The sequence below is a fragment of the Zootoca vivipara genome, chromosome 9 (assembly GCF_965207765.1).
Source record: "Zootoca vivipara chromosome 9, rZooViv2.hap1.1, whole genome shotgun sequence".
Classification (NCBI taxonomy): domain Eukaryota; kingdom Metazoa; phylum Chordata; class Lepidosauria; order Squamata; family Lacertidae; genus Zootoca; species Zootoca vivipara.
In genome coordinates, this window is record NC_142592.1 from 34,217,114 (window position 1) to 34,230,992 (window position 13,879).

At 40.5% G+C, this 13,879-nt stretch overlaps 1 protein-coding gene across 9 annotated transcripts in view; it reads right to left on the reverse strand.

Annotated features, from left to right (window-relative positions):
- Positions 1–376: 376 nt before the first annotated feature.
- The window catches only part of MGAT4C (MGAT4 family member C), a 314,043-nt gene continuing 300,540 nt past the window's right edge, over positions 377–13,879 (reverse strand). For all 9 annotated transcript variants that reach the window (XM_088651821.1, XM_088651816.1, XM_088651813.1 and 6 more), the window contains 3 exons: positions 7,744–7,896; positions 3,991–4,138; positions 377–2,958 (listed from right to left, as the gene is read on the reverse strand). In XM_088651821.1, coding sequence (XP_088507947.1) covers positions 1,802–2,958; positions 3,991–4,138; positions 7,744–7,893 — 1,455 coding nt within the window. In that variant the 5' untranslated portion in view covers positions 7,894–7,896 and the 3' untranslated portion in view covers positions 377–1,801. The remainder of the gene's footprint in view (positions 2,959–3,990; positions 4,139–7,743; positions 7,897–13,879) is intronic.

A 13,879-nucleotide genomic window follows, 5' to 3' on the forward strand; every position in this document is an offset into this window, starting at 1 on the left:
GGGTTGTATGCTGTCTTCCAACTCTTCCTATCAGAAGTCTAACTAGCTTCTGGAGAAGGTCCAAGGACAGCCCCACACAGAGCACATTGCAGTAATCCAGTCTTGAGGTCAGCAATGCACTGACTACCATGGCTAGGTGATCCCCAGATCCAGAGGGAGCTGTAGCTGGCATGCCACATGAAGCTGATAAGAATGACAATACATATTTTAGTCCAAGTCACCTGGAAGGCACCAGGTTGGGGACACCTGCTTTATTTGGGGTGCGGGGTGCGCAAAGTTGACTTATTCATAATGATTAAATCAACCACAACAATAACAAAAAGCTCACACTGGGGAAACAGCAGTGAATGACAGATTTCTAAAAAAAAAAATTCTAAAAAAAAGCTGCAAAGGAAAAGCTGATGTGGATGGCTGGGGAAATGATTGGAAATATCTCACATGGCAATACAACAAAGATATTGTATGAAAAAGAGTTGCTTGTTATAAACCCACCTACTGATAGGCCTTCCATTGACAAGAGGAGCAAAGCAGAAAAGACTCACTGAAATGAAATGGAGCCATGCAATAGTAGTCTCTTTCGTTGTTCTTATTGGCTACAATGCCTAGCGCTGCAGGGACCTTCTGTGCTCACAGAACTCAGTAGATCACTTTAGTAGTTCACTTTAGTAGCACACTTTACCATGACCCGGTCCCAAGGCCAGGATGGCCTTCTTCCCTACAGCTGTCCTTGGCTCTTCTTGTATTGCAGCCCCCAATAACTTTGACTTAGTACCTCTTAGGGTTGGAGCTCCATATGTACATCAAATCCTATAGGGAACCTATGGCCCTCCATCTGCATTGGCCACGCATGCTGGGGCTAATAGGAGTTGAAGTTCAGCAACATCTGGAGGGCAAAGGTTCCCCACATCTTCCTTGTATGTTACAGACTTGTCTGCATTTCTGCAGCTGTCACATATCTAAGTGTCCTCTGTGCAGAACTTGAAGACCAAAAAGAACCTTAAAGTATAATATGATGGATAGGCCTAATGCAAAACAGAAAGGCTACTCCCGTAATTCAAACTGAATACTGGGGAATGAAGCTAAAGGCAGATAAAATTGAATTGGTGCATCATTTCAATGTAATGAATCATGGTAGGACCATACATCGTGACTGAGATCAAGAATAGTTTACAGAACTTGAGGTGAACAGAATGAGCATTACAGATTCATAACAGAGCATGTATTTTTCATTTTAAATAAGTTGCAAAGGGTATCAACACTGCTTTCATACAGTTCTCACAGTAGAGATTACCACCTTCATTAACAGGAGTTCTGTCACCAAAACTTTCTTCAAAACAAAACAAACCACCAACCACTGTACAAACACAAACCACCATTACATTTTTAATTTATATGTGGATATGATGGAGTCAAATTCTTTTGACAATATACTGGCACAGGCCTACAAAACCTTTAAATAATGAAACAACACTTGCTTTGTTTAGTACATCGGAATTCCCCCAAGAGGGGAGATGAAAACAACAGAGCAGTGGATTTGGAGCTTGAGAGATGAACAAGAACTTGTTTGCACTTCCTAAAAAAATTCAAACATTCCATCAAACTAGTAGTTGTATATTGCCTGACTGAACTAGGAAAAACTAGATTGCTTTTGTTTGTTTTATGATTTCCCAGATTGACAATGTCTTTAGTAAAAATCGGGTTGGGTGAAGTCATTTAGGGAGTGGCACCATTTTTGGGATTCAAGCGATGGGGCCTGCTTCCCTTATAAGGAAGGAGAAAAACCTACTGTGATACATTTGCCTTATTGACTTGGGCTCTGTGAAGTCCATATGCTAATGCTCCGAATGATCAACCATTCCTTTTGGCTTTTGGTAACAAGTATTCTCATACAGTTAATATCAAAAAGAACTTTGTGCTCCACATTTGCAATTTCAAAGTTTCCATTTTTAAACTCCCCTAGCCGCAAGAAAGTAGTACATTGTCTCCCTTTTTTGCCACCAACAATTCTTTCCCCAACTTCCAGAGCCCCATGATGCAAGATATCATTTTGTCGGTCTTCTGTCCCAGTGACAACTTTAATTCTGCTAATTTTAATAGGTTTTTCAAAGACGATCATATAGAAATCTCCAGTCGAGGGAGCTTTGCCCCAGAAGTACTCGTCGACGCTACTATATGCCTTGCTTGCCTCGTAGTTTTCAAATACATTCATGTTAGTGTGCAGGTTGGCAGGTGGGTTATCGGGAAGGTCAAATGAATCCTCTTCAAAGTCATCATCTTTCAATTTATTCTCAGCACCCTTGTAGGATGAATAATATCCCATATGCTGGAAGAGAGATGGTTTGAAACGTATCACATCCTTTTGAGCCAACAGCCCACGGAAATGTATCAGCAGCCAGTCACAAGGCATTTCCTGGTAGAACATCAGCAAGAAATGGGCCAGGCGAGGGAGATCGTGGGAGTGGTACAACTTCCCAATGTAGCCCAACTTTGAAAATTCTAACGTCACCCAGTATGTTCCTTCTCGTGAGGTTATGACTTTCTTAACAACAGTCAAGAAGTTTTTTGCACACCGAACATCATCTTCTAGCATCACATAATAATCAGAAAGGTTAGCACAAAAGTTAAGCAAGAAAGCATAATCTACATTTTGCTTGGAACGAAATTTCACTCGGTCCTCTGGGTCATTATAATTTCTCTTAAGGCCATCCAATACAGGGTAGTATTCTTCAGGCGTATGGATCACCATTAACCTCCCAGCAATTACATGATGGGCAAATTTCTGTGAAATATCCTGAACCATCCCATCGCACCAAGATGAATCAAACTCTGCCAGGTGGACCACTACTGCAATTTCCTTCAGCTCTTCATAACTTGACTGCTCAAAGATGGACTTGATAGTCTCCAGCAAATAATTCCCCTTTTTCCTTTTGACAGAGGACAGTCCAATGGTTAGATACCCTGAATAGGAGAAGCAAATAATAATAATAATAATAATAATAATAATAATAATAATAATAATAATAAGATGTTAAAAAATAGAGACTACAAATATTGTCAGAACATGTGAATATAAAGAAGAGTATACTGGATTAGGCTGATGGCCCATCTAGTCCAGCATTCTGGTTTCAAAGTGGCCAACCAGCTGCCTGTGGGAAACCTACAAGCAAGCTCTAAGCACAACAGCACCCTCTCCTCTTATGGTTTCCAACAGCTTGTATTCAGAACCATTACTGCCTCCAACTGTGGAGACAGAGCATAGCCATCATGACTGGTGTCACCTTTTATCTCTGTGAGATAAAAGCAGAGTTGATGTTTTAATAAAAATATGTTATCTGAATTACAAAGGCCATAGGAAATATATGGCCAGCAGGCCTTTTGCCTTTTCCCCTTTTAGATAGCAGATCCCACCCCAATATCACATCATAAATGGCTTTTGAAACTATCTAGTTTTGTGTGTCTGAAGTGTGTATATAGACACATATATTAGTGACAATAATGTACAAAAACGCATTGCATTAGGGGAAAATCGCTTTGCAAAAATGTGTATATTATGGAAAAATGCATATAAAATATGCATAGTAAGATAAATTCACACCAAAAAAATGTTGAATTAATTTCTCACGAGGTCTTTAAAAATAAATAAATCACAAACTGGTGTAGACATGTGGAGAACTGACCGAAATGAAAAACGAGAAACTGAAATTGACATATTTGCTCATCACTAACCCCACTCAAGTATCAATCCTATGCCCTTCCTAAAACTGTGTTTCCATTAAGGGGGTTATGAAGGCCTCTTCCTTTTCGTGTTCATGCACTTTGCACATATGACATACACATTCTGCGGGAAAGTAAAGTTTATCAATTGAAGCTTCTTTCACCCAACTCTACTAAGCAAGAACATCGAACTTGCAGTTTTTTCTCTGCTTGCTTCAATTAGGTCAGATACAAACCTTGCTTTACTTAATGAAATCGAAATGTTCAGATACTTACTTTTTCTTAGCAAAGGTGTGCCAGCCAGATAGCGGTAGGAAACATTTATTGATCCTGAGAAATTGGACAGATCTTTAAACGTGTGAACGTATCGCTCTGAGTTTAATTGATGTGTGGCTGTTTCTCTGATTAACTGTTTGTCTCCATCCTAGCAGTTGGTAGAGAAACAGAAAAAAGCAAGACATTCACAATTCAGAAGCTAGTATGAGGAATGGGGAGGGGTTTAGGGATGAAAACACATCCTTACATTGCAAATATATGTAGATTAGTCCCTATTAGCCTGGTTATAAGCATGTGCAGGTGGCTTCAGGTAGAATCAAGCATTATCATTTGCGTAAAAACAGTGTACATCCAACTTGATAGGGGATAGAGAAATGTATTCAGATATGTGATTCTGAATCTGCACTGTCAATATACAGTATTACTTTCTAAACTTGAGCATTAATGTACAGGATGTGGATCAGAAACACAATGTCTGTGTTTAATCATATATTGTTTATTAAACTGAAATATCAATACAATTTTTTTTTGTTATTTCAGACACTTTATTCTTTTTTGGCAAACAATTTGGGAAGGCTTCCAATTAACTACATTTCCCCATTTCTTCCAAATTCAGAAGCAATGATTAACAGCTTCACAGCAAGTTGGGATGTCCGGTCAACCTCAAACCAGAGTTTAACATCTTGGCTTGTTCAAAAGTTGTTAACTATACTGTCCTCATTTGGATGAAACAGTAAACATTGGTTAATTAGAGGTTGGCTGGTCTGACTAAAACCAAGGAGGAATAAAGGGGCTGTGCTGAATACACAGTCAGAAGGTTAATTTGTATATCTGCTTATCAAACTGAGATATATGATCATCCAAAAGTTAAGAAAAGATAAAAAAAAATTGGGGGGGGGGGAGTAGAATTAAATTGCATTGACAGTCAAATAGATAGACAGCTTGTTAAACATTGAAGTTGTTTAACATGCCTGGGGAGATTAATAACTTTCCCACTTTTATTTGAATATAATGATATTATATATTGGAATTATTTTCCATGGAACATAAGTTCTGCCCATGAAGTACAGATCCAAAACACTCCTTTGAAACAAGGACACAATGTGTTTCCAATAAAACAAATCCATGTATGAAAGGTACTGCTGTACATTTCAGAGCTACCTCCTGTGCAAGTGTCTTCTTCAATACATCTCAAAGCTATGCTTCATCTATGTATATTGTAGCCCTCTTTCTCAAGAGAGGTGAAAACTGCTTTGCTGTAGCATCTCAAAGGAGGTTCTGCATTGAAATGTTGATTTTCCTTCTTTTTTTCCATGGCAACATCAATACACATTTTAGGCAGCATTGGTTAAGGCACACTACTAGACACATGGAATGCATTCTGAATAAGGCATGGAAATCCAAAGAGCTCTATGTCTCTACTTGTTGTATAATACTTTTGAAAAAGCTTCAGAAGTCCTCTTTTTTCTTTCTTTTTTTGGAGGGGACAATGCTGGTTTCAGATTTTACACCGACTTTGGCAGCAGTGTTGCCTCTGCCCGTTGAGAACCAGTCCTGCCATTAGGAAGAGATAAGTGCCTATTAGCCAGCAGATTTTGACTGTCATGAAATGGCAGCCAACATTGTTGCTGTTGCTGCTATAGAGGGGGATATTCAGCCTCAGGTGCCAAAATAACCTAGCTGGCTTTGAATACTATGCTCCATGACTTGGGCACTATATGTTGCGATGTCTCAGGCAGGAACATGCTAATCCTGTGTCCACTGCCTTTTCTCCCCCCCCCCCCGGGAATAAATCCACACCACCTCCCAGAGCGAGAGGACAAGGCATACAAAAAATACTTCTCTTCCACCTCACACTTTTTACTTACTTAGAGAGGGCAGGTGAAAAGGTAGCAACACCAAGGAGGTGGAGCAACAGAAGACTCTAGGTTGAGGGGTCATTCCTGGACAATGTGCCTTGGCAATGTCCCAACTGTGCCAACTCCTGACACCATCCCACATATAATCTTCCCTGGCATTCTTATCTTACCATTTTGCCCTTGGATAACTGAGCATCTTTATCACTGCTCCCACCACCTTGACATGATTATTTAGAGGGCTAAGGATTTAACAGATCCATGGAATCTCTGTATTATTCTTTTTCTCATGAATTTGAATTTATGAGAAAGGAAGCTCTCAAAAATGTATGTAGCTTTCCTGTAGTCCAGGAAGAAGAATAACAAAAGCGACAAGTTTCAACATCCTAATATATAGGCTAAGCTCAGATGTAACATGAAACCATGGTCTGTTTAGCTAAATTGTGGTTTGTTTTAACATTTGAGCTTCAGTCTACTCACAAACTGTGGTTTGTTTGGCACTGACAATGCAGGATCTGCAACCATGGTCTGAAGCTAGTTTGCAAGTCATAGGTTGTACCATAGATATATTAACAAAAACCACCAAGTGTCTCTAGATCATAGCTTATCTGAAAGTTCAGACCATGATGTGTGACCTTAACTATGGTGAGTACAAAACATTACTTCTCATTATGTCTAATCTCAGACACTGAATGAACCATAAAATCTCAGAAGAACTAGACAAACACAGCGGAGGCTCAGCAATGAGATGTGCCAAATTTGTTTTGAAAGATACAATGGAGGAAAAACACATTTTAATTTAAAGAAGTCAAATAAAGCACAATACATCATGCCATCTGGGAAGTTCACAAAAAGATCTAAAGACAAGCAAAACAGAAACAGCATAAGCCACAATAAATTAAAAAATCCCAGATATGTATCTATGGGGTTTTGAAGCAATTAGCAAATCAAAGGAGGCATCAGCCAGATTGACAGAAAATATGGTATAAGCCACATCACATCTAATCACAAGTTAGGGGTTGTTAATAAATAAAATCCCGCCCACAATCTTAATGCAGATGGTGCCACAAAAAGAAGCCATATATCAAAAGCTGAGCAGAACACAAAAAATAAAAAAGACCAACTGTTGGATTCTCTTACTTGGAAATATCTTGTTGACTGAAGCCTGAACAGCCATATAAAAAAGTGAATGCTTTCTGTGGTATTTTAATAGCAAGGAATTGTGTAATCAATTGGAAAAGCAATTTATTTACTTTGCCCAGTTCTTCTAAGTTGGGAGAATCCTCCTCTCAAAGTCATCTTGGGTGGGCAAATGTGGAGGACAAACCACAGCCCATCCATTTCATACTCTCTTTTTTCTGTGGGTTTCCAGAAGCAGCTGGCTGGATGCCATTGGAAAGAGAATAGATGGACCTTTGGTCAGAGCCAACATGGCCGTTTGTTCTCCCCCCACACACACCTAGGAAGCGGCTGAAGGATTCTAAATGACTCCAGCTGAAGACAAACCAGAACTGTTTGTTTGCAGTTTCAGCATCCAGTATCCTGAAACCTTCCACCCCTTTCCCCTGGCCAACATTGCTAGACCTTTGGGCAGATTCCATCTTTTTCTGAACTCAAGATGTGCAGCATGGTCGATGTTTCAGTGCTTCACATTTGCTCAATAAATCATGCAGAAATGAAGAAAAGGCTCCAACAGGCAATGCTATCATTGCTTTCAGGCCCATCTCTTCAGCAAATAAATAAATCGTTCACTCTGTCTCACAGCCCACAAACAGTTCCGCAATCCCTTTGGATTTTATGACTCACAGGCGAGGACAATGCCCACCCTCACATACCTGTATTTGTTTTTGTTATCCAATAGTTTTAAAGGGTAGTTTGTTCCATACACCAAACTTACCAAGACATAGCTATCTTCAATGTATAAATTCATGAACAACAAGCAGATGACAAGGACTCCTAGGAAGGAAACTGCAGATCGCTTTCTCAAGCATCTCATTTTGTCCAGATAATTCAGTGTGAATCTCATATGGAGAAAGGCATAGGGCATCTCCTAAGGGAGAAAAAAACATATGGAAATTTGGTTTTCTATAAGCTCTTGTGGGAAACAATTGGTAAGGTGAAATTTTAAAAACACTACAAAACTTTTGCTCCTCAGAATTTCTTACATCTCTTCACGTCTTTATCAGCTGCTTCATGTCATATAAGAAATCATAAACTGAATTTCATAGCCTAATGTTTACAAACATGGAACAGCTTGGCATATGAAAATAATAATAATAATAATAATAATAATAATAATAATAATAATAATAATAATATCCAGTGTAAAGACATCACACCAATTTCTTACTGATCTCTTTCAAATATAGCCTGTGTCTAAAACACTGTGCCATCGTTTTAAAAAATGGATGGCACCATACCCATTACACAAGGTGGTTTTCAAGAAACATACACAATTCACTAGGTGTGCAGAGCTTTTGGCCATCCAAATGTTGTTGAAGTACCATTTGCATCACCCCTGACTATTGACCATGCTTGTTAGGGCTGATAGGAATTGAATGATATTGCTAAATATCATAAAATAATGAATGAATTGGACAAGGCTTGGCCAAAAACACTTCAAAATGCCATAAACCGTAGCAGCAGAACATGCAATTAAAAGCCTGAAAAAAATAGATAGGTTTGTAAAACTTTCTTTAAAATCAGAAGCTAGTTCCTTTTTTTTTTGGAAGGGAATCCCACAGGATAGAAGCCACCACTAAGAAGGTCTTACTAGTGGAGGTAACAAATTTCACACACATTCTTTTCTTGCTCCCTCTGTGAAAGGAAGAACATGCAGGACACAGATATTCCATGTCTGCACCAGAGTAATAATAACAAAATACTACCAACATTTATGTGACTCCAATCTAAAATCGTTTACTCATCTCTACAAAATTTAGTCAAATTGCATGGGCCTGAACCTAGACTGTAGTGTTGGGAATCGATTAGTGAATGTTTGATAGCAGGGAAGAAAACAGTAAGAATGCAAAGAAGGCATGGCAAGCACAAATGCCACAAATGAAGTGGAAGTTTTGCCTTAAGAATGTTTATAGTTGGTGACAAAAACGCTAGTAGTTTTCTGCTTTTAAAATCCAGCTTTCATTGATCTCTCTCACATGATTCCACCTGAAGTAGGTCACGTTACCCTACAATAGCAGGGTTAGTCCCATAACAAGTTCGAAACTCCACGCAAGAGACCTGAAGCTGTTCAGGGTGCTGTCAGGGTGCTTCAGGATGAGAGGTGAAAATTGCAAATGCTTCACTAAGATATCACACTGGTGAGTCTTAAAACTGTATTTGGATTTTCCCTGGAAAGGGTAAATCTGAATAAAATTGGCTGCGGCGAATAGGAAACGGCATTCTGATGGCAACAATGTTGTGTGGACACTTAAAAAACAAACAAACTCGTATGCATGAAGAACACCACAGTCCCAGAATTATAACCCACCCAGAGGCCTCAGTTGCATGTTCATATATAAGTCTTTAACAAGACCTACACAAAGCAGCCTTCAGAAATCTACAGATATTTATTGGGAGGTGGGAATGCAGCCAATGATTTGTTTCGAAGAGCTACATCTGAAAAGAAAATGATCAGATACAACTGGAAAATTCAGGGCTTAAATAAATAAATGAATGAAATGCTTGAGCCGTACCAAGGATGTATTGAAACAGTAATGTCATAGCTGTGGCGCAGCGTAATGTTGCATGTGTCAAAAAACTTAGTTGTACTTTTATAATCACTAGATGGCAGCATGGATACTTTCCTAGCTCTGTTTGCCCTTCTGCTTTTTTCCCATTAGGTTATCTAAATGCATCACCTGTTTTTCGTTTTAGCACACTTAGGGCCAAATCCGACCTAACACTTTTCCATATGAAAAGTTTATATCGGAATCCCAAACCCACATGGATCTTTTTCTTTTTCTTTTTTATTTGCTGTTGGTGAGGAGGAAAACCTGAAAGAATAAGATGAAAATTGTCTCTTTCTGCTCCTAAAGGCATGCATCCCATCTCAAGTAATGAGATGACTATGTATTAAACAGAAAAAGTGAAACATGGGATAATTAACATTTCCTTTGAATTTTCTATTCTTTTTTTAAAAAAAAATAAATTCACAAATTGCAACAAGGCGGAAAGCACAGACAAAGAAAAGAAAAAGACTCTGAGTAGAGGAAGGGTGTGTGGGTTAAGAAAAATGGAAATGTTAATTTGCTCCTGCACTTGGGAATAAAGGGACAAAGACAATGAGAATGAGTTAAACTAAGGAACACAAGTTAATTAATTAATTTGGGCTGCAATGCTAAAGCTGTCCAAAGATGAAGAGCAGTTTGATGTGGCCTAAGTGCATGATTGGGAACATAATTTTGCTGTTAAGTTCATGCCAAAAGAAAAATAAGCACAAGGCAACCCCAGCCAGTTTTAAAATAACATGCACATTTAGAATGTCTCCTGGTGTTCTTGGCTTGGCCTTCTGTTTTAAAAAAAGACTTGACTGGTAAAGAGTTGGAGCTGGAAAGCATAAACTCTACATAGCACTGACATGCACTATTTGTGTTGCTCTGGATTGTATATCTTTACAATTTATGGCTCAATTGTTGCTCTGCCTCGCTGACACACTGGTGGTATTTAGGCGTTGATCATGTCAAAGTCCCATCCTCATCACTCAAGTAAGAGAGCAACTTTTCTACTGGTTCTTCAGTACTTCACCACTACTCAGCCACACTAGCACATCAGCAACCTGGATTCCTTCAAAGCTCCTACATTAACAGTCCTTTTTTGTCACATATTTAGGACCATTAGTGTAGCTCTCTGTCCTTTTATCCAGAATTAAAGGGAAATGTGGCTATTCAAGGGAAATATAGAGGTGGTTTTTTTGGAGGGGGGATTTCCCCAATGGAAACAGGGCCCAAGTTTTCAATCTCTTCCTACTTGTGCACCACATTAAACATAGTGACATCCAAAGATGGGTCTGCCCATGATGTTGTCGAGGAAACATTGCTTTCTTGCGGTGTCATGTGTGAGGTGGGCTTGTTTTTATCCCTGGGGAGCAGACCTGAATGGAGACCTTGTTGGACCCAGTCACACCCACCCGTCAGGAGGCCTGCCTGCCCTTCAGCCAGTTGTGCAGGCAGGCTAAATTCAAGATATCCAATTGGAATAAGTTAGCTGTGACATCGTCCAATGGCAGGGATTCCTGTCTGTTCTGGCTGCTGTGGCTGTGAGCTGGCCTTGTCCCTCAAAACCACTCTCTCTTCGTGGCAATTTGCCATGCGCCACATGCAGCTGGTGGTGGGGCTGAATCCAACAGTGGGCAGGGTGAAAGCAGGGATGCAGTGGGGAGGCTTCCAGAGGGGCATGAATTTTTGAGAGGGTGTGAAGCAGGCACCCACACGCAGGCACCCCCAGCGTGGCCCAGTGCTCCTTTCCCAGGCGTTGGAGGAACCAACGCTCAGAAAGAAGGACACGAGGATGGGCCACACTAGGGGTGCAGGCATTGGGGGTGGCAGATCACACCCGCCAAGTACAGCATCAGCTGGTCAGTCTCCCGCCTGCACCAGAAGAGCAGTAGCAGTGCCAGGAGCAGCAGGATCCAAGCCAGTGGCTCTGTGAACAGCAGCAGTGCTTTGCCTCCTCTCCTCTCAGTGGCCTTGTGCTTCTGGATTCCAGTTGGAGGAGAGCATTGCTCTTGATTTTTGAGGGGGCTCTGGAATGGGGGTGCCTGCAGTCAGCAGTGAGGGCTGGAGTGTTGTGACTGGCCCCTTCACTCTCTGTGCCCTGCCCCCCCTCCCAGTGTGTGTGAACCTTCTGTTCAGAGGAAACAGTTACTTGGGGGCTTGGGAATCTAAGACATTGCTTTCTTAACCCCTTGCTGCTTCTGTCATTTCCTCCCTGTCCACCGCATTTTAATTCCTATGTTAATCACATGGGCTACCCCAGCCAACCAATGATCAAATAGCAAATGAGGTGGTGTTACAATGCTACACATCCATTCATCTTGGCCATGTGATGATGTCAGTGAAGGCAAACAAAGTCCATTGGGAGTAAGAGCACTAGAAGCCGAAGCCATCAATCTCATCCATGATTCCAGTCAAGTGGGTATCACACCGTAACTGAATGCCATCACAAAGCTATGTGGTCAATTGTATTGGCCTGCCTAACAATGCCCCTGAAGACAAACAAACCCAACTAAGAAAGAAACTGAGAAGAAGCTGGAACAAGGCTGCAAACACAGTCACAGACACTGTGGGAAATTGTCAGAAGGGTGTGGGGCTTTTGATGCAGCTCAACATTTGTACAAAATAATTGGTTTTGTCTTAACCCTGCTTAATTACCAGCATCAAGAATCCTAGCACTGCAGTCCTAAGCATACTAATTTGGAAGTAGCATTGCATTGATGGAAATTGTTCTGAGGTAAACACGGTTAGGATTGGGCTGTAAAACGAATAGCAAGCATCATTTAGCTTTAACAAATACTCATCAAAAGCAAGTGGCATGTCCCACCTACGAAATCATTCAGAGACTGTTGCAGTACTTGTGAACTTGCTTCCAGTACTTTGCAAATTCTTCTTCTTGAAATAGCATCAACCTTTTGCACTTGTCAGCAGCTATGGTCGCCTTCCTTTGTGCTTGGCCAATTTATGTTTCTACTTTTGCTCTTAAAAGACTGCACACGATGCCCTCGGGGTTATGCTCTATCTCACCTTCACCAACTGACAACTCCAGACAGTGGGAGGATGCTAAAAAATACCCACCTGAGCAACACAATCCTTCACAAGGAAAATAGGAAATGTACATGAAGGTGTTCAATATTCTGCCATAGTTTTTCCATAATATATGCATTTACAAATATAGGACCTAATTTTTCAGCTATTGTTGGCATTGAACTGGAAATGAAGGCAAATTAAACTGTGGTCCATGGTCCCATGTAGACTTCCAGTAAAATTACTCTTTGTCCCATGGAGAAAGCTTGATAATATTTATCAGCAAGGAGCAGAACATTTGTTACCAATATACAACAGACAGGAAAATGTCATCAAGTGGCTAAGAAGAAACGTATTATGGGAATAATGCCAGAAAATGTAGGGATGAGTGGATTATTTCTGCCCCCGAATAGAAGCAGTGCCAGGAGTTTATTCTGTTAATGGTAGAAGCATTAAAAAGTGAACTGAGGGCAGACACCTTCCTAAAGTCCACATTCTCATTTACTTCGAAGTTCTTGACCCATTTTGAAGTGTAATCTTTATTTGCAGACACCACTACACTTTGTCACTCTTTTAATTGCCTTTGCGCACATCTTTCATCTGACATTTTAATTGATTTGCCTTTCATTGATTGTCATGTGCATATGTCATCTTCTATTCTATCCTTATTTTAAGGGCATGGAGCATTTATAAAATCACCCCTAAGGAATGAGTCACACCATAAATGAATGATCACAACACCTGTCAACACTTCCCATAAATTAGCTTTACAATTGCTCTACAACTACAACCTTTTCAAGAGCCAGCACTCAAATCCTGTGCTGGGTGGGGCTTGACACTTAACCCAGTTCCATTACTGCAGACTATAGTCCCGGGCACGGAACTCTCCTTCAAAGAAAGAACAAAAATGTAGGATCCCAAACTCTGAGTGCATGCGACAAAATGAGGTAACTGCCGCCGGTGGCAGGATCGCGCCTCCAGTAAATGTTTCACCTGCTGCTACTGAAGCCGTCAGATGAGCCTACTTACTCCTTGGCATGCCCCTCGTGCTACTTCTACAGCAGCCTCTTGGTGAATAGGAGGGGCTACTGGTCTCCTCCCACTCTTGTTCCTGATGTAGATCTTCACTCACACCTTCTTCCCAGGGGAGGGGAGGGCGGAAAACACCCTTCTTTTTTGTTCACCTCATGTGCCATAATATTGGGCCGGCCCTCATCATTGTAGCTGTAGTGATTCGTTCTAGAAGCTTCACATATTTATTTCTCCATAGTAAAGCTAAATTAAGCTGACGTT